This window comes from Heterodontus francisci, chromosome 22 (assembly GCF_036365525.1).
Source record: "Heterodontus francisci isolate sHetFra1 chromosome 22, sHetFra1.hap1, whole genome shotgun sequence".
NCBI classification, from domain to species: Eukaryota; Metazoa; Chordata; class Chondrichthyes; order Heterodontiformes; family Heterodontidae; genus Heterodontus; species Heterodontus francisci.
In genome coordinates this window covers 72240766-72260457 of record NC_090392.1, presented here as the reverse complement: position 1 = coordinate 72260457, position 19692 = coordinate 72240766, and the positions used below count along the sequence as shown (strand labels likewise).

At 39.4% G+C, this 19692-nt stretch overlaps 1 protein-coding gene across 5 annotated transcripts in view; it reads right to left on the bottom strand.

Annotated features, from left to right (window-relative positions):
- The window catches only part of sik3 (SIK family kinase 3), a 352669-nt gene that overhangs the window by 103603 nt on the left and 229374 nt on the right, over positions 1-19692 (bottom strand). For all 5 annotated transcript variants that reach the window (XM_068054009.1, XM_068054011.1, XM_068054010.1 and 2 more), the window contains one exon: positions 1190-1314. In XM_068054009.1, the coding sequence (XP_067910110.1) occupies positions 1190-1314 (125 nt within the window). The remainder of the gene's footprint in view (positions 1-1189; positions 1315-19692) is intronic.

The following is a 19692-nucleotide window of genomic DNA, read 5'->3' as shown; positions in this document are numbered from 1 at the left end:
ACAGATACCTCTTTATTTTTTGTCCTTGATAACTGAATGGCTGGCTAGGCCATTTCAGAGGGCAATTAAGAGTCAACCATATTGCAATGGGTCTGGAGTCACATGTAGGCCAGACCAGGTAAGGACAGCAGATTTCCTTCCCTAAAGGACGTTAATGAACCAGATGGGTTTTTATGACAAACGATGATAGCAATAGTGCCATGAAACTAACACTAGCTGTTTTAATTAATTGAATTTAAATTCCACCAGCTGCCATGGTGGGATTTGAACCCGTGTCCCCAGGGCATCTTGGGTCTCTGGATTACTAGTCCAGTGGTATTGCCACTACGCCACTGTCTCCCCTTGCTGTAAAACTTTAGTCCTATTTTCACAATAGTATTATTTATGAGTTAACATTTTTATTTTCTCATATAGAGTGTATAATTTGTTCCATTTACTGAATCCTATATGCATAAAAATCAATTGGCTTGGGACAGAGCAGGGAAGGAGGTGGAGAGAAGATTTCTGAACCCATCATGCCTAACATAAATTTCTCCAAAATTTGCATTATCAGCTCCATTTGTCAACACAAATGGGAAAGTCTTTTATTCCTAGTTTATTTTGTAATGCGTTATTACCCTTCAATAGCAAAGCATTGAAATGATCAGTAGATTTGTAGAGGGGGAAAAAACACAAGTCACAAAGTCTTCAGACATAGTCCATATAAGGAAACTCGGCTGCTCATGGAAAACTTACATTTTATAAGGCTTTCATTTGAATTTAGTATAATTTGATGGTAACAGCTCTTTATTTTGTAGCTTTTACCCTAGTGCAGCTAAAAATTAGACATTCATTTAAATACATTTGATAAATACTCTTTTACTGACCAAGTCTGGTTGTTGTCCAGCAATAACTATACAGCATTTAGACAAATGGATGCCAAAATTCGCAGACCTTTTGGGAAAAAAAATGCTAGTTTAACCCCATAGATCCTATTCTAGTTTGGGCAAAACATCTGTGTCAAACAGTAAAATAAAAGCTGTCAGAGGCACTTCTGTAATCCAACAACAACTTATATTTATATAGCACCTTTAACATAATAAAACATCCTAAGGTGCTTCACAGGAACATTACAAAACAAAATATGACATTGAGCCACATAAAAGAAAAAATAGAAGTAATAGAAATAAAAGGAGCCTTCACAACTCACCCAAATATCTACTTTGGGACCATCATACTCTTTTCCTTCAAACAGCTCAGGAGCTGCATATGGCGGACTCCCACACCATGTTTTCAGCAATTGTCCTGGAGTAAAGATGTTACTGAATCCAAAGTCTGAAAGACAGTAATGGCCTTAGTTTAGTATATTTAATTAATGTGCATCACAAATAGAGATTTCAATTATTTAGGTAACAATTTCACACATAAAATATACAATGTTTTTTCATATTAATGCCTGGTATTTTGCCAGTAATGGTTTAGGACTAATGTACTGCAGAATACAATATTTTGGTATCTGTGCTCCATTTGGTTTACAACTTTAAATCAAGTCCATCCAAATCTTATTGAAGGGAAGCGAAAGAAACTAGTTATTTTCAGCCAAACTGTATCACAGTGTACAAAGTAAGGTTGTTCAGCTGTCACTAATAAGGACAATTAAAGATAAAGTACTAGCAGGGGGAAGACAACTAAGGCAGCAGGTGAGAAATTAACTTTAAGTCCCCTATTTCAGCACACAACCTGCCACTTTGGTCAATGCAAGCCATCTTTACACAACTTTAAAATGAACCCTTTTTTCCCATTTTGTGTTGATTTTTCTGAACCGAGAATTCTGAGAACGGTAATTTATCTTGCTTTGCTGGATTTTCCCTATGGGGGCGGTAAACAAAAGTCAGGTCCTTTTCCAGGTCTTGAACCCACCCCTGGGAGGAAACAGTCACTCATTGGGATTTTCACAGAGGTGCCCCATAATTAGCATGGAGACAGGTTCCCTATCCAATTAAGGGCAGTGGGCGGGCTCCTGAAGCTAGGGGGCCTGGGGCCTTCCAGCTTGAGAGGAGCAGCAGGCTGTGATGGCAGGTAAGTAACAGAGAGGGTGCTTCAACATGGAGGCCCCTCTCACCAACTTTTTTAAAACTTTGATTAAAAAATGGTTCTTGCAATCAAGCAACCACTGTGGGAGGGGAGCCCCACCACAGGGCAGCATGTGGCTGCTCTCGCACATAGGCAGGCAGGGAGTGCCTCTAGGCCTGCCTGGAGGACTGGACCACCCCACCAGCCTGCCGAAGGGTGCCCGGATGCGGGCACCTAAACTGACCCCCGCAGGTACGGGAAACTGAATGTGGACTGGAAAATTCCAGTCAGTCTCCTTTAATTCCACTTAACAAGGCTCTTGATGAGCTTAATCGGCTACCTCTCACTTGGGGTTGGGTAGCCCTGCCAGCCCCGATTCCACCTCCACTAAAAGCTAGCTTAGGGCACGGCATCGAGAAACCAGCATGTCACCCAGTGCTGGTATTGTTGGGCCCCGTCTGCCAATGTTTCCGCCCCAGTGGGGCCCAAAAATCCAGCCCATGGACTGAACAGTTCAGTCACCAACATGTCTTTAACAGGAAATTAGTAACTATTTATCAGCCTGATGCACAGGTTTTACTCACCCATAAACTAACTGATATGAGTAGGCAGATTATTGCGAACAAGTGATCTGGCTGGCCAGGCAGGCAAACATTAAATCTATGGCAAAAATCCACATTCCTTCAATGAACTCAATTTTTCTTATTATTTGTTTGCAGGATGTGGGCGTCACTGGCCAGGCCAGCATTTATTGCCCATCCCTCATTGCCCTTGAACTGAGTGGCCTGCTAGGCCATTGCAGAGGGCATTTAAGAGTCAACCACATTGCTGTAGGTCTGGAGTCACATGTAGACTAGACCAGGTAAGGACGGCAGATTTCCTTCCCTAAAGGACATTAGTGAATCAGATGGGTTTTTACAACAATCGACCATCAGACTAGCTTTTAATTCCAGATTTATTGAATTCAAATTTCACCATCTGCTGCAGTGGGAGACAGACTGCAGAATTATATTACAACTTATTTTGATATTCATAAGAACATTCCAGCATGCTTCATGATGGAACTGAACAGCTCTTGCAGATTAATCCACTCAGCACAGTCTATCTCCTATTTCAGCAAAGGACACACTCGAATAATCATCACCATGGACTGGCACACCATAAGAACGTAAAATTTCAAAACCATTCCCAGAAAAAAACAGTTTAACAATGTCTCTAAAAAAACTAATTTATACAATATGTCCACTAATCACTACAGATGTGTGATTGCTCCAACACACAGAGGACTTTTAGCCAATTGTCTCATTCTATTTTAACCATTTGCATTCTTTGATGGTACTCTGTTGAATTCTATTACCTATTCAAGCATGCATTATAGCATCTAATAACTCATTAAATGGAGCAAAAGGTCATTCATTAGAACGGATTTTCTACTAGAACAGTAAATGACAAGCATTTTGCTGTGTCTAACAGAGGCCCATTGTGTTGCAATGCACAAAAACGTAATTCACTTCAAGGGACATAGTTAATAAAAGACGAAGACTCTGTGATGCATCCAAATTGCAAGAAAGTTTCTAAATTCAAAGTTTATCAGAGATTTACACAAGTTGCAAATTAATTTTTCAATTTCTTTTTGCTTTTAGTAAATCCCCAACAAGTTTGAATAATGAATAGCATGCTATAAATGCAAACTGATTCACTATTGAACTATTTTAAAATCTCTTGGAGTAACATCTTAGTGCAGACAATACAATGTCAGAAGGCATGCAAAATAGCTCTAAATTTTACATGGCAGCAGTTTAAAATGGCAGTCAGCATCCCAATCAGGATGCCACACTCAAAACCCTCCCCTGTTAAAAAAACATTCTACCCAAAGGAATTCAGTCAGAGCAGTCAGGAGGCTGTGATGGAAACTGCTTATGCATATAAAAACCTCCATGGATGTTGTTCATGTCACTTAATTAACTTGCCAGAAAGTATGCTCGAGCATCCTATGAAAGGACCTCTTCCTTGCCAGTTTTACCTCTCTCCAGAAGACTCCAATGAGACATCAACAGTCACTGTACTTCAAAAGCAATTCACTGTGCAAAGTGCTTGCAGGCATTTCAATTAGATGGAGCTAAATAAATACAAGTGTTATTATCCTACCAATCCCAAATAAACCTAACTTTGAAGAACTATTGAGACAGAGATTCATTCTTAAGATTTGCCTGTGACAGACTAGACCCTGAGGTTCAATCTACCATATTATTTTACTCCACAGACGGAAACTCAGTTTGAAGCAACCTTTATTCAATCTGAGCTCTCTTCTCTGATGAAACTTGTTGACAAGGCAACTTGAAAGGATTCAATAGGATCTGCTTTGGCTTGTCAACTGATGCATCCAAGGTCATTAGGACTGTTACAGAATTATACTTTGTCATACTGAAACACACATTCAAGCAAAAAACCACCTTGAAATTATGAAAATATGCACAGTTGTCCTGTTACACAGCAGGGGTACACAGTCTCATAACTGCAATGCAAGAACAGTGGATTTTCAACTGTTTTGATTCTATAATTTATAGTAATCCCAAGTGGCACTTCAAAGCTGGGAAAATACCACTCATAATTCCTGTTAAATTGCTGTCTTTATTCACTTCAGTGGGAGAAAAATGGTGCACTAATTGGTCATATTTTAGCTACTGTGACAGTAACTAATAGATCCATCATTCTAATTAAATATATCCATGACAACTTGTGTTTTGGAAGCGAAAAGCATATCAACATGTTGTTTTGAAATATTAATCTGATGCAATATATCGTTAAGGATGTCCAACCTTTTGGAGCTAGGGCCTGGGTACATGCATCAAAAACAGTTAGTGGGTCACATTTTTTATGATTAGGATGCAAGCCCCTCCTATGTTAAAAAAAACCTAAACAAAAAAATTGAAACCTCGTGAGGACCCTATCCTCCTTTTGCTCACACTTTCCCCACCCATTCTCATCTCTCCTTTGCTGCATGATGTTCTCTATCTTCCTAACCCCCTTTGTAGAGACCTTTGCATTTTTCCAGTTCTGTCATCCTTTCTTTCCCTTTTTCTCTTATAAAATCTGATGTTCACACTTATATTTGAAACTGCCTACATAACTTCAGAGTTACTGTACTACTTAGTTCCAGAATTTGTGAAAAGTATTTATATTTCATCTTAAATGAAAAGAAGTTTCTGTTTGCAATTTCAGATTATTACTATGTTCTGAATTTTAGTAGAAATAATTAAAAAGCTAACAAAATATAATGCGAGGCTGTAAGCATCCAGTTAATAGATAAAAAGAAACATGACAAATACTGGAAAATGGAAATTAAAAAAGAACAGAAAACTCTGAACGTGTGTAGTGGATTAGTCAGATTCTGAAAGCAAAAAGGCACCCTGCCAGCATTTTCTGTTTTAATCCCATCAATTAAAACTAACTAGGTGATTTGCTTCAGGCTGGCCTATGGAAGTATCACTTTGGAAAACATTTTAGTGTCATCCTCTCAAAGAGCTACAGATACACAGTATCCAATATCAATTAGCATACAGCCATTTTCTTTTATTCTCAGCAACTACAATTCTGGATTTTATGTCATAGAAATTTTCTGCAAATCTGTTAAATAAATCAGCTGAGATATAATTCCATAAGTGATTCTTTTTAAGTGACAAGGAAAGGGGTACAATGTAGATTAATTACATCTGGCCTTTTCAATGTGGTGTAAATTTTACTGGAAATAATCATTGTAAAAAATTAAACCATACACGAATACCATTTACAGGCTACTGCCCTTGATGGCAAGGAAATTAAAATCAAGCTTTGATCAATGTATAGATTTTGCCATAATAAAAACAAGAAATGCTGGAAATACTCAGCAGGTCTGACAGCATCTGTGGAGAGTGACGTAGAGTTAATGTTTCAGGTCAATGGATTCAGGCCAAAGGATTACTAGTTAACTTTGTTTTTAAACTCATTTACTATTTCAGCTGCCAGCCACCTCTGAGTTATAAGATGACCTTGTTCTCTGGTGTCTTTGGGTGTGCACTATTGATAATCTATTAGTTGCATTGAAGGGGAACTGCAATCATACGAATTACCACATAATACCCTAGTATTGTGAGAAAACGTATACGTTCACTATTGCATTTCCATATCATAATAGCATGTTGTATGCAATAAAACATGGATAAAATGCAACCTCGCACTATATGCTGAATTTTCCTCTTCAATGATACTATGCATAAGAACAGTTACTGGAGGAAACAAGTCAATCACAACAGGGACAAATCAGATGAAGAGAGATTTTAAAAGATGACAATACACTTACATATCAACTTACTTTAAGACAATAGTGCACTGTCGTTCACTGGTAATTAAAAATGATTTTAACATTGCACTAGGCCATATGATCCCGCAAGTCTGTTCTGCCATTCTACAATATTATGCCTGAACTCCTACATCAACTCAATTTTTCTGCTCTATTCCCATATCTCGACTCCGTAGGTGGCCAAATAGCTACAGATCTCAATCTTGACTATACTTCTCGATTGAGCATCCACAGTCCTCTAGGAGAGAGAATTCCAAAGATCCTCAACCCTCCTAGTGAAGAAATTTCTTTTCATCTCAGTGCTAAATGGTCGAACCCTTATCGTGAGACTTTGACCCCAATTCTGGACTCTCCAGCCAGGGGAAACAGCCCCGCAGCACTATCCCAACAACCTTTCAAGAATTTTATACATTTCAATGAGATCACCTCTCATTCTTCTCAACTCCGTTTTAATCAATCTTACCTCATTGGACAATTCTCTCATCCCAGGAATCAATCTAGTGAACCTTTGCTGCACCCCCTCTAAGGCAAGCATATCCTTCCTTAGGCAAGGAGATCAAAACTATACACAGGATTCAAAGCCCTATATAACTGCAGCAAGACTTTCTTACTCTTATTCTTCAACCCTTCCTTGCAATAAATCCAATTTGATGAGACACTTGTGATTTTAATTGTCCAAAGTCACTTATCAGTTGCTCTCTACTATCCAATTACTCACTTGATACAACACGAGAAATTTCTTTAAGTTAAATTCTGATCGATTTAGATTCAGGCTCAGAACTGACATTTATATAACAAACATTCTTATTAGGTCTTCAGCTAAATACATTTAATCATGTTGGTGATCTCTGCTGGTTGCTGGTGTGCCTCGTGATATTTTCACACCTGACTAATAATTAAACTGACACAGACTGCTCCTCTTGCATTTAAACAGGCTGACAAATCTGTCTCATCTGTGATCATTTAGCAGAATTTTCCAAATGATTTTGCACTGTACACCAAACAGACGTGTGACATGTGAGCTCTCTTACTGCTAACAGCATTAATGTTTCAAGCTAATTAACTGAACACCCCACACAAATCCTTTGAGGACTGCAGTGCTCAGCCTGCATAAAAATTTAAATTTTGACAACATTGCAGAATGCATAGGAATACAAGCATGATAAAATGAGGGCTGTGCCTATAATTCCCAACACAATGTTCCGAACAGGGAAGGGAAGAAAATAAAAATAAAATTATGTTATCTTGGGCCACTATTGAGGATCCGTGGCTCGCCATTTAGTGACACCACAGGTGTTGTACCTCCCTTGTCCATACCATTAGCTGAACACATTTCCCTAATTTTATTTGCAAAACCAATATGACAAATAGAAAGAAAATTACTTCAACAAAAATACATGGAAAATTGCAAAAACATTGCAAGGAAGACTCAGTACCAAAAGCTAATCTACTCTGTAAAGATCCAAAACTTGTGCCTTGTTATGGTCATAGAATAATTGCAGTGAAATATTTCAATTAAATGTGCCTTTATGGTTTTTTTGATTTTGTCAAACACTGTCTGCTACTAATTTAATTCTGTTTTTCTTTTGTGCTGAACTTTGACATATATTGGCCTGGATTAAAAATATAAATTCTGTCGCCCAAGAGCGGGTCAGAGGCTGGGACTTCTGCAGCGATTAACATCTCCTGACTCCCCAAAGCCTGTCCACCATCTACAAGGCACAAGTCAGCATTGTGATGGAGTACTCTCCACTTACCTACATGAGTGCAGTTCCAACAACACTCAAGAAGCTCAACACCATTCAAAACAAAGCCTGATCAGCACCCCTTCATCATTCACCACCCTAAACATTCACTCCCTTCACCACTGGCGCACAGTGACAGCAGTGTGCAGCACCAACAAGATGCGCAGCATGCAACTCGTCAAGGTTCCTTCAACACCACCTGCCAAACCCACGACCTCTACCAGCTAGAAGGACAAAGGCAGAAAACACATGGGAACACCATCACCAGCAAGTTCCCCTTCAAGCTACACACTACCCTGACTTGGAAGACTGACCACTACTAATTTTGTTCCTTCACTGTCACTGGGTCAAAAACCTAAAACTCCCTTCCAAACAGCATTATGGGTGCACCTACACCACATGGACTGCGGCGGTTCACGAAAGCAGCTCATCACCACCTTCGCAAGGACAATTAGGAATGGCAATAAATGCTGGCTTTGCCAACAACACGCACATTCCAATAATAAAAAAAAATGTAGTAGTCAGTGGTGAAGTGATAGGGCTCACTGGTGACTTCATATAAAGCTGCCCACAAAGATCTAGTGATCTCTAAGGCATAGGGCTGGATGATATTTGCGTGCCACGCTCCATGGCAGTGCACTTTGAACTCGGCGGCCTTTCAACATGGAAGTGCCGCCATACGGCCCCCGCGATAATATGTGCGGGGGCTGATTTAAATAGAGGGCGGTGGAGTGGCCACCCCCAATGACGTAGAGGGGGCAGCCGCCGCATCCTTGGCAAGGTCGTCTGGTGCCATTGCACAGGTGCCGGCACCATTTTGAAAGGGCTTTAAGCCCTTAGAAGTAATTTTCATTTTTAAAGGTACAGTATTTGTTATTTTTTATTAACAAATAACGATACGAAGACGCTTCCCCAACCCCCCCAATGGTCATAGAAACATAGACGCCATTCAAAAAAGATCATGGCTGATCATCTAATTCAGTATCCCGTTCCAAATTTTTCCACATATCGCTTTGGCATTAATATATCTATCTCCTTCTTGAATATATTTAATGACTTGGCCTCCACTGCCTTCTGCGGTAGAGAATTCCACAGGTTCACCACTCTCTGAGTGAAGAAATTTCTCATCTCGGTTCTAAATGGCATATGCTGTATCCTGAGACTGTGTTCCCTGGTTCTGGACTCCCTAGCCATCGGGAACAATCTCCCTGCATCTAGCCTGTCTAGTCCTGTCAGAATTTTATAGGTTTCTATTAGATCCCCTCTCATTCTTCTAAACTCTAGTGAACATAGGCCTAATCGACCCAATCTGTCCTCATACATCAATCCTGCCATCCCAGGAATCAGCCCAGTAAATCTCCTTTGCACTGTCTCCATGGAAGAACATCCTTCCTCAGATAAGTAGACCAAAACTACACACAATACTCCAAATGTGGTCTCACCAAGGCCCTGTATAACTGCAGTAAGTCATCCTCGCTCCTGTACTCAAATCCTCTTGCAATGAAGGCTAACCTACCATTCGCCTTCCTAATTGCTTGCTGCACCTGAATGCTTGTTTTTCAGCGACTGGTGGACAAGGACACCCAGGTCTTGTTGCACCTCCCCCCCTTTCCCAATCTATCACCAGATAATAATCTGCCTTTCTGTTTTTGCAACCAAAGTAGGTAACCTCACATTTATCCACGTTATACTGCATCTGCCATGCATTTGTCCACTCACCCAGCTTGTCCAAATCACATTGGAGCGTCTTTGCATCCTCCTCACAGCTCACATTCCCCCCCAGTTTCGTGTCATTTGCAAACTTGGAAATGTTACATTTAGTTCCCTCCAAGTCACTAATATATATTGTGAATAGCTGGGGCCCAAACACTGATTCCTGCAGTATTGCACTAGTCACTGCCTGCCACCCGGAAAAAGACCCGGTTATTCCTATTCTCTGTATCCTGTCTGTCAACCAATTCTCAATCCATGCAAGTATATTACCCCCAATCCCATGTGCTTTAATTTTACACACTAACCTCTTATGTGGTACCTTATCAAAAGCCTTCTAAAAATCCAAGTACACCACATCCACTGGTTCTCCCTAATCTATTCTACTAGTTACATCCTCAAAAAACTCCAGTAGATTTGTTAAGCATGATTTCCCTTTCGTAAACCCATGCTGACTTTGCCCAATCACATTTATGCTTTTCATTGCCCAATATTAATAACACTTGGCTTTTTCCCTACCTGAACCTTCCCCCACAACCTTCTAACTTTAGCCCTTCAACCCCTTCCCACCATCCCCACAGCCTATAAACAGTGTATTCCCTGCTCCCCAACCCCTCCCGCCCTGAAAATTTTATTCCTCCCCTGACCCACCAGGTTCTCGCCTCAGAACCAGTTCCGAAGGCACGCAAGGTATGAACGGCGACCGTAAAATTCGACGTGGGACAGCCGCCACCTGCAGGTAAGTTTATTTACACATCATTTAGGTTGAGTTAAATATTCAGATGAAGGGCCTGCCGTCAGGCAGCGGGGAGGGTGGGGGGGCTGCACCGTGGTCCCCCCGCTGCCGGTAATATGCGGCGGGCCCTTCTCACGTCAGATCAGTGATTTCTAATTGGTTTCCATTAGCAATGGCTTCACCAGTGCACCCTATGGAGGAGCAGGGAATTATTAACAGCAACTTCTTGATTTCTGTATTTAACTATGCATGTGCAGACGCCAGAAGTTGCTATCAGTTGCACAGAATAATGACCGAACACTGACAGTTTCTCTGTCATTACAATCACAAAATCTGGGCTATTGAAACTTGTCAAAGTATTCATAAGAGTGCACTGGTTGTGACAAAGACACAGCAGTGTTTTCACTCCTTCAAGCTACACTTCATTTCATCCATCTGATCTAATCTTAGTTTTCAGAAATCTATGCTTTGAAAAGATTTCGATTAAAAAAACTCAAGTCTTCAAAATCTATCATCTAATTGCTAAATTGTAAGCCACATGCAGTACTAGATTTCTCAAGGAACTATGCTTTGAGTGAGCTAATGTTTGTTAAAATAATAAGTTTTTTAAAAAAATAGCTTGCTTCAAACTTCAAGTTATTTTCTTCTTTCTTCCACCCTTGTACCGCACACCATTCTCCTTGGAGGAGAATAGGGAGATAACCCGCTCCTTTTTTGCATTGACTGCTACAAGGAAACAAACACAATGAGAAGACAGAAATTAGGGTAAACGTCCCACCAATTTTTCTTTCAGTCCCTGTGTGAAATGCCAATCCTTCCCAAAACCCATCTAAGTAACCATTCTGGTAAATTGTGCCATTGGATGGTCTATGCTACCGTCCTATGGCACAATATTTGATATTTCTGCATCAATTTTTCATCCTATAAGGCAATCCACAAAATTCAATTTTCCTCTGTACACTAGTTATGTTGCCTAGAGTCTATGGAGCCTTCATGTGATAACCCAACCTAACATCTATTTGCCCTGCAGGAATAACATGCTGTGTATTGCTCTTTGCTGTCTGTTGATTTCCTCTGTTCCCTGTACTGTTCATTTATATTATGCAACTCGCTTCCTACAGCTGTCAACTTTACCAAAAGGTTCATTATGCTGGGTAAAGCATGACTCGTTTGTAACTAAACCAAACCATTCATCTTTCCATTCTGTTGCAATCACACAGCAATGTCGATATACTTTAACCCCTTTAACTAACCTATTGCAAAACCTTTAAAAGCAGAATTCTTGTATCCCATTAATATTTTAAAGGTGAAAGTATTTTTATAACAGAAGTGCATGCAAACTAAAAATTAACAAAAATAACACTGAATGAAGGAATGCTTTGTAGCTCTGTGCAATTCTTTTGTCCAACTTTATAATTGGCACCAGTAATTTATAGAAACATTTTGACAGACATCGTAATATTAAAATATTATATTTTTATTGTTAAACAAGAATTGCAATTTTCAAAAGGTTAAGCTTTACACAACTTGTAGTTCTACATCTGCAGGCCATATTCCCAAAAAATTTAATTCATCACAGTAAGATAGTAGTTTAAGCCAAAGAAAGAGAAAATCAATGTAATATATTGAAACCCAGCAATATACATGGCCTTCATTTACCATCGTAGTACTCAGTTTATGTCACTGAAAGCTTTTAGTAAGATATACAGATAGTAGGTTCTTTGCAGAAAATTGGTACTACAGCATTTCAATCACTCCATAGGTTATCAGCCATTATACTAGTATTTCTACAGGTCCTCCTATCTCTTCCCCAATTTGAAGATTCTGAAACTCAGGCATCAAACCTCCAGAACTCTTCAATTATATAAAATCTCATGTACCTGTTTGTCCATGAAAGGACAGCATAGGAATACCGTACATCAGTTACACCTCAACAAGATAATTCCCTGGATCTTATGGTATTTAGATTTATGTAGCTTCAAAACATGAAATATTCAGAATGTGAACTGCAAGAAATACCACTGCAATAAAGTTAAGAGTTAAACTATGAAATTTTTAAAATTTGCAGTTTTACACTGCTGACAATTTAATATCTCACCAGCAGGCTAATGAAATGGTTAATGATTCACGTTCACAGTTGACGACAGAATACAAGAGAATGTAATAGGACTGGTACATCTTTACATTAATCAACAAAATATATTTGGGAAACATGATCAAAAAGGTGCAACTGTATCTACACTAAAGTCCTGTCCAGCCTTATCTTATGCAACATTACTCCTTCATAAGAAATATTGGTATCAGAAATATCAAATCTATCTGCAACCCTTGTGGATTTGAGATATCTATCAATCCAGAAGCTTTGCTACATTCAAATGTCTATGCAGGAACACAAAAATCCAAAACCAGTGGTTCATCACTGAAAATTAGTTTCGCTATTTAAGCTTTCATCTTTCACACACGATCATACAGAAGATCCTACATTGCCAAACATATCACATTTTCATCTAGTTTAAAATGTAGTTAGAATGTAATTTATTTACCTCAGGAAAGTTTACCAGTTACAGTTTCAGATTGGGACATTATAAAGAATTCTCCATACCAGTTAAATCAAGCTACTGAATGCAAGATTTCATTTCCAAAGTAGTTTCATTGCCACTTCTCTTTATAAATTGCAAAAGAGCCATAATTCACAAGTAGCACAGTTATTTAAGTATTCATTGAAATCTCAGAAAAGCTATGTTGCCATTGCAACACTGTGTTTGAAAGTAAGTCTAATTTGGACAAAATTTAATCCAAACTCAAAATGCGTATTTACAAGAACAGTACAGACTGGGGCTAAACGTATCGTGAACTGTAAATTACGGATCCAGTTTGCTGATTCAATATATCAGTAGGTTTGATTTGCAGCTTTTGCAAATTCGTTCAAGGTACTTATACTTTTAAAGGGAAAGTGCCGACTAAGGCCTGCAATCTAACAGCACCAGTTAACAGTTTCAAGACTCCGATTCAGAGCATGTGACTGACATTTAAACTGGACTACTTGGGTGAATTGCATCAGTTCTCAGCAAGATGGAGCACTTTACAATGGGAAGCAGAATATCCCACACTAGAAAAGCCAGCCTTCTCCTGAGCATCATAGAAAAGCACAATCAGCTAGGAAATGATCCAAAATCTAGGTCATACTATGTAGCTGGTGAAGGAATAACGAAGTAAAAGTGATCCCCCAAACTAGGATCTTAGAAACAAAATGTGCATTTTAAATGTTGTAAGATTCAGTAAACATCAAAAATAATACAAAGTTTTCTTATTAACCTTCTTCAGTCCTGAAAATAAGTTTTACAAAATAGCTTGTATTAATGAAGTATCTTTGAAAGTGGAAACAAATCTGATCCCTAAACTCTCTGAAACAATGGGGAAGACATTGTTCTTTATATATACACAAGTATCTGCGGCCTGACTAATTGAAATTTAAGGTAAAACCCAGTTTTATAGTGATCGCTACACATTGTATGTATCCCCAGCCACTACTATGAATATACACACTGTGATCTAAAACACTGCAAATTCGTTCTTTTAAAATGATGAGCTAGAACAAACTAGAGGTAGCAAAACATTCCTTTCTTTTTTTTTTAAAACAAAATCCCCAAGTGGCATTTTTAGTGTCAGTCGTGGCTCAGTTGGTAGCACTCTCACTTCTGAGTCACAAGGTTCGGGGTCAAGTCCCACTCCAGGGCTTGAGTACAAAAATCAAGACAGACACTCAAGTGCAGTACTGAGGCAGCACTGCACTGTCGGAAGTGCAGTCTTTCGGATGAGACATTAAACTGAGGCCCCATTTGCCTGCTTGGGTGGAGGTAAAAGATCCCATGGTACTATTTCAAAGTGTCCTGGCCAATATATATCCCCCAATCAACATCACAGAAGCAGATTAGCTGGTCATTATCACATTGCTGTTTGTGGGAGTTTGTTGTGCACAAACTGGCTGCCATGTTTCCTACATTACAACATGACTACACTTCAAGTACTTCATTGGTTGTGAAGCACTTTGAGACATCCGGTGGTCATGAAAAGTGCTATATAAAGGCAAGTTTTTCTCTCTTTAATGAAATTGGATATACTTAGTGACAAACATTAACTAACTATGATTATTATTAATGATAATCAATTAATGTATTGGTAAATTCAGTGGATAGAAAAGGTAAAGGAGGGCCAAATACAATTTCTAAAGTACTGTATGACAACATAGATCCAAACAGACTATTTATAATAAAATAGGGTGGTAGAGGCAGGAACACTCACGACATTTAAGAAGTATTTGGATGAGCACTTGAAACGCCATAGCATACAAGGCTATGGACCAAACACAGGGAAATGGGATTAGTTTGGACGGATGCTTTATGGTCGGCGCAGACACGTTGGGCTCTAAAATAAAAGCAAAATACTGCAAATGCTGGAGATATGAAATAAGAACAAGAAATGCTGGAAATACTCAGCAGGTCTGGCAGCATCTGTGGAGAGAGAAGCAGAGTTAACGTTTCAGGTCAGAACAGTTCTGATGAAGGGTCACTGACCTGAAGTGTTAACTCTGCTTCTTTCTCCACAGATGCTGCCAGGCCTGAGTATTTCCAGCATTTCTTGTTTTTATTTAGATCAAAATCCAGGTTTGGGATCACCTATTAATATTACCTGATTTGTCTTGTATTCTCTTTAGTTCTTTTCAATCTTAAAAGTGTTGTCTACTATGGGTATACATTTCTCAACTTTAAAAAGCATGAAGTGAATATACAAACTAAGACACAAGAACAGTTAAGTATTTAGAAATTATTACGTTGAATAAATGCGACACGAGACTCAAAAACCACCAAACTGCAAAACTCAAAGGTTGAGCAATTTGCAACTATCTAACCATATATGGTCATATTGTTGAATCTTTCCCTTTAAAAAGTTTAATATTTTATGCAAGAATTACATATTTATTTCCTGCAATACTAACAGGACCAATGTTTATTTACTGTAGACTAATGACTTGTGAAAGACTGCAGTCTTAATTACAGCAACTATTTGAATTTATATAGTGTCATTAACGTAATAAAACGTTCCAAGCTGCTTCACAGGAGCATTATCAAACAAAATTCGACACCAAGCAATATAAGGAAATATTTGGGCAGATGAACAAAAGTTTGATCAGAAAGATACATTTTAAGGAGCATCTTAAAAGGGGGAAAGAGAGATAGAGAGGGAGAGCCCCATTATAATGAAATGTGTAAACTTATATTTAAATCAATGTCACTTTCACTGGTTTTAAAAGTATAAAATCTTCATCAGATTTGAACACATCCTCGTCGGACTGGGAATATAAGTCTTTTCCAATGTAAAACATGAAAGGGCGGCACAGTGGCGCAGTGGTTAGCACCGCAGCCTCACAGCTCCAGGGACCCGGGTTCGATTCCGGGTACTGCCTGTGTGGAGTTTGCAAGTTCTCCCTGTGTCTGTGTGGGTTTTCTCCGGCTGCTCCGGTTTCCTCCCACAAGCCAAAAGACTTGCAGGTTGATAGGTAAATTGGCCATTATAAATTGTCACTAGTATAGGTAGGTGGTAGGGAAATATAGGGAAAGGTGGGGATGTTTGGTAGGAATATGGGATTAGTGTAGGATTAGTATAAATGGGTGGTTGATGTTCGGCACAGACTCGGTGGGCCGAAGGGCCTGTTTCAGTGCTGTATCTCTAATCTAATCTAATATACTCTCAGAACCCCAGAGGTGCGCTAATATTCTTGGTGAGTCCCCCACAAAAGGTATTGAAACAAATACTCAAGAGGAACATGGAACAACCTCAAAACTTATCTAGCCGTTCTTGTCCAGGGAATGGCATACAGATCCAGATGATATAAAGATAGAATTTTTTTTCTCCGAGAATGGGTCAAGTTGTAGCATGAAAGCCCATAAATCGCCGCATTTAAAGTTTATTCAAGACTACCAAATAATATTCAATTAGCCCGTGGAAAAAGCAAATTAAAATCTACTTTATGTACTGATTTAATTGAAATTGCAGCATATCTTTAGGGTACAAGGTAGAGTTTTCAGCTTTCGACACACAGATGAAGCTGCAAAACCATTTTCTATAAAGCTGTAATATTGAATTTTACAAAACAGAATTAAGATTTTGCAGATATGCTACTGCTGTCATCAAAGGCATGTTAAATTACATTTTTATTTACAATAACTGTAGACAGACAGTGCACTTTGCTGTCGCCAAACCAATATTACCTTAAACAAAACAGGTGTTTGATCTGCAAACTACAGCAGCAACTAAGAAACACTACTAAATAACAATACCCATCTGGTCCTTTAGGGAAGGAAATGTGCTGTCCTTACCTGGTCTGGCCTACATGTGATTCCAGACCCACAGCAGTCTGGTTGCCTTTTAACTGCCCTCTGAAATGGCCTAGCAAGCCACTCAGTTGTCAAGGCCAATTAAGGGATGGGCAACAAATGCTGGCCTTGCCAGCAATGCCCACATCCGATGAAAGAATAAATAAAAAATATGGGCTGCAAAATTGTTTTGACTCACATTGCTAACTTTTCTTTACCTGTCCTCTCCTAAATAAGAACATAAGAGAACAGGAGTAGACCATTCCGCCCCTTTAGCCTGCCCCAGCATTCAATAAGATCAGCGCTAATTTTCTGCCGCACCTAAACCGTTCTGCACTATCCCCATATCCCTTAATTCTCTCATTTTCCAAAATTCTGTCTATCTGTGACTTGAATATATTCAATGACTGACCATTCACAGCTCACTGCTGTAGAGAATTCCAAAGGTTCACAACCCTTTGAGTGAAGAAATTTCTCCTGATCTCAGTCCTAAATGGCTGACCCCTTATTCTGAGACTGCTCGTAATGCTACTCCTACTACTTTTGTTCGAAAAAAAATGAATTGCAGACTGCTAACTTTAAGCTGGAACATCACATCACAGTAAAATGTCTGATAACATCAGTGCTTCAGTATGTTGCCACTAATACGAAAATATGATTGAATCACAGCTCTGTTATAAGTGAACATCTAATGTTCATGCACAACAAACAAGGTATTCTACAAGGCACCTAGCATCATTTATCAAAACCAAAGTCACAAATCTGACATCAATATCGTCAATATGGTCTGTGTGTAGATACTGTGTTTACTTAGTGTGCTGGCATCCACTGATGGGATTAATATCGTAACAGCCATTACTTTTATATTGATAATTTAGACAGCTTGAGTCCTTTCTACAGCTTTTAACTGAAATAACAGAACTGTACTCACAGTGAACACTACAGATACAGCCAAGTATCAGTAACAAGGTCAGAAGATGCCAAGTTCAGGCAGCACCCGAGTTTACTACTGGCTTGAAATTGCATTCTACCAGCCAGGAGAAATTTGTTTCTTCTTACATCCATACACATTTTCGTTGTTCACCACTCCATGGCCTGTAATTTGTTTCACAGCATAGATGCTAGTGTCTACTTACTTAAAATGTTTTTTAAAATATTCAGTGTATAAAGTACCTAACAGATCCTCAGTATCTTTAAACTCTAGTTTGACACTTCACTGGAGTTAACAAAACCATGATGAATGACACTGCCAATATTGGATAAAAGCCACAGACTTAGATTTGTTGCTTCCCAATTCTAGTGGTCTGCTCAGATGGCTCTTGTAGAAGTGCAGGACTCTCACAACAGCTCTGCAGAGTCAGATCAGGACCTCACAGCAACACAAAATTAGGCAATATAAAAGTGTACCCAAACACGGCCTATATACATTACCAAATTTCATGAAGAAAAAGTACTGTGTAAACTACAATAATTTTTATATAGCTACTTTAAAGTTGTAAATACAACAACTTGTATTTAAATAGTGCCTGGAATGTAGTGAAACATCCCAAGGTGTTTCACAGGAGCGCTAACAAAATTTGTTACCAAGCCACAGATATTAGGGTAAATGGTCAAAAGTTTGGTCAGAGAGGTAGGTTTGACAGAACAATCTTATAGGACAAGAGGGAGTTAGAGAGGCCGAGAGGTTTAGGAACTGAATTTCAGAGCTTAGGACCTTGGCAGCTGAAAGCATGCCTGCCAGCAGTGGAGTGATTAAAATCTAGGATGCGCAAGATGCCAGACTTGGAGGAATGCATATATTTCTGAGAGCAGGGGGGGGTTACAAAGTGATAGGGAATGGCAAGATCACTGAGGGATTTGATAACTAGGTTGAAAATTTTGCAATCGAAGTGTTGCTTAACCAGGAGCCAATGTAGGTCAGCGTGCAGAGGGGTGATGAGTGAATGGACTGAGGATATCGGCAGCAGAGTTTCGGATAACTTCTAGTTGAGAGGGTAGAAGGTGGGAGGTCCGCAAGGAGTGTATTGGAACAGTCAAGCCTAGAGCTAGCAAAGGCATGGATGAGGGTTTCAGCAGCAGATAAGCTGAGGCACAGGAAGAGTCAGGCACTGTTATGGAGATGGAAATAAGCAATCTTAGTGATGGTGCAGACACGTGGTCAGAAGCTAACCTTGAGGTCAAATATCACAAGAAGTCTGTGAACAGTCCGATTCAGCCTCAGACAGTTGCCAGGGAGAGGAATGGAGTCAGTGGCTAGGGAACAGAGTTTGTGGCAGGGACCAAAAATATGGCTTTAGCATGACACAGAATTTACAGCACAGTAACAGGCCACTTGGCCCAATTGATGATGGTGTTCATGCTCCATGCAAGTCTCCTCCGACCTTACTTCATCTCACTCTATCAACATATACAGCCTCTTTCCTCCTACTGAAGTCAGTTTTGATATGGATAGTGCAGTTCAGCTTCTGCTCAATGTTGACCCACCCTCAAGATGATAATGGTGGATGAGATGGAGATGCTGTTGACAGTCAGGGGGAGGTAGTTGGGTATTTTCTTGTCAGAAATTATCATTGTCTGGCATTCATGTTATCTGCCACTTGTTAACCCAAGCCTAGATGTAGGTTAGCATGGGTTGTTCCATTATTGGAGAAGTTGCGACTAGAGATGAACTCTGTGGAATCAACGGCAATCAGATCCACTTCAGATCTTACGATGGAAGGAAGATCATTGATAAAA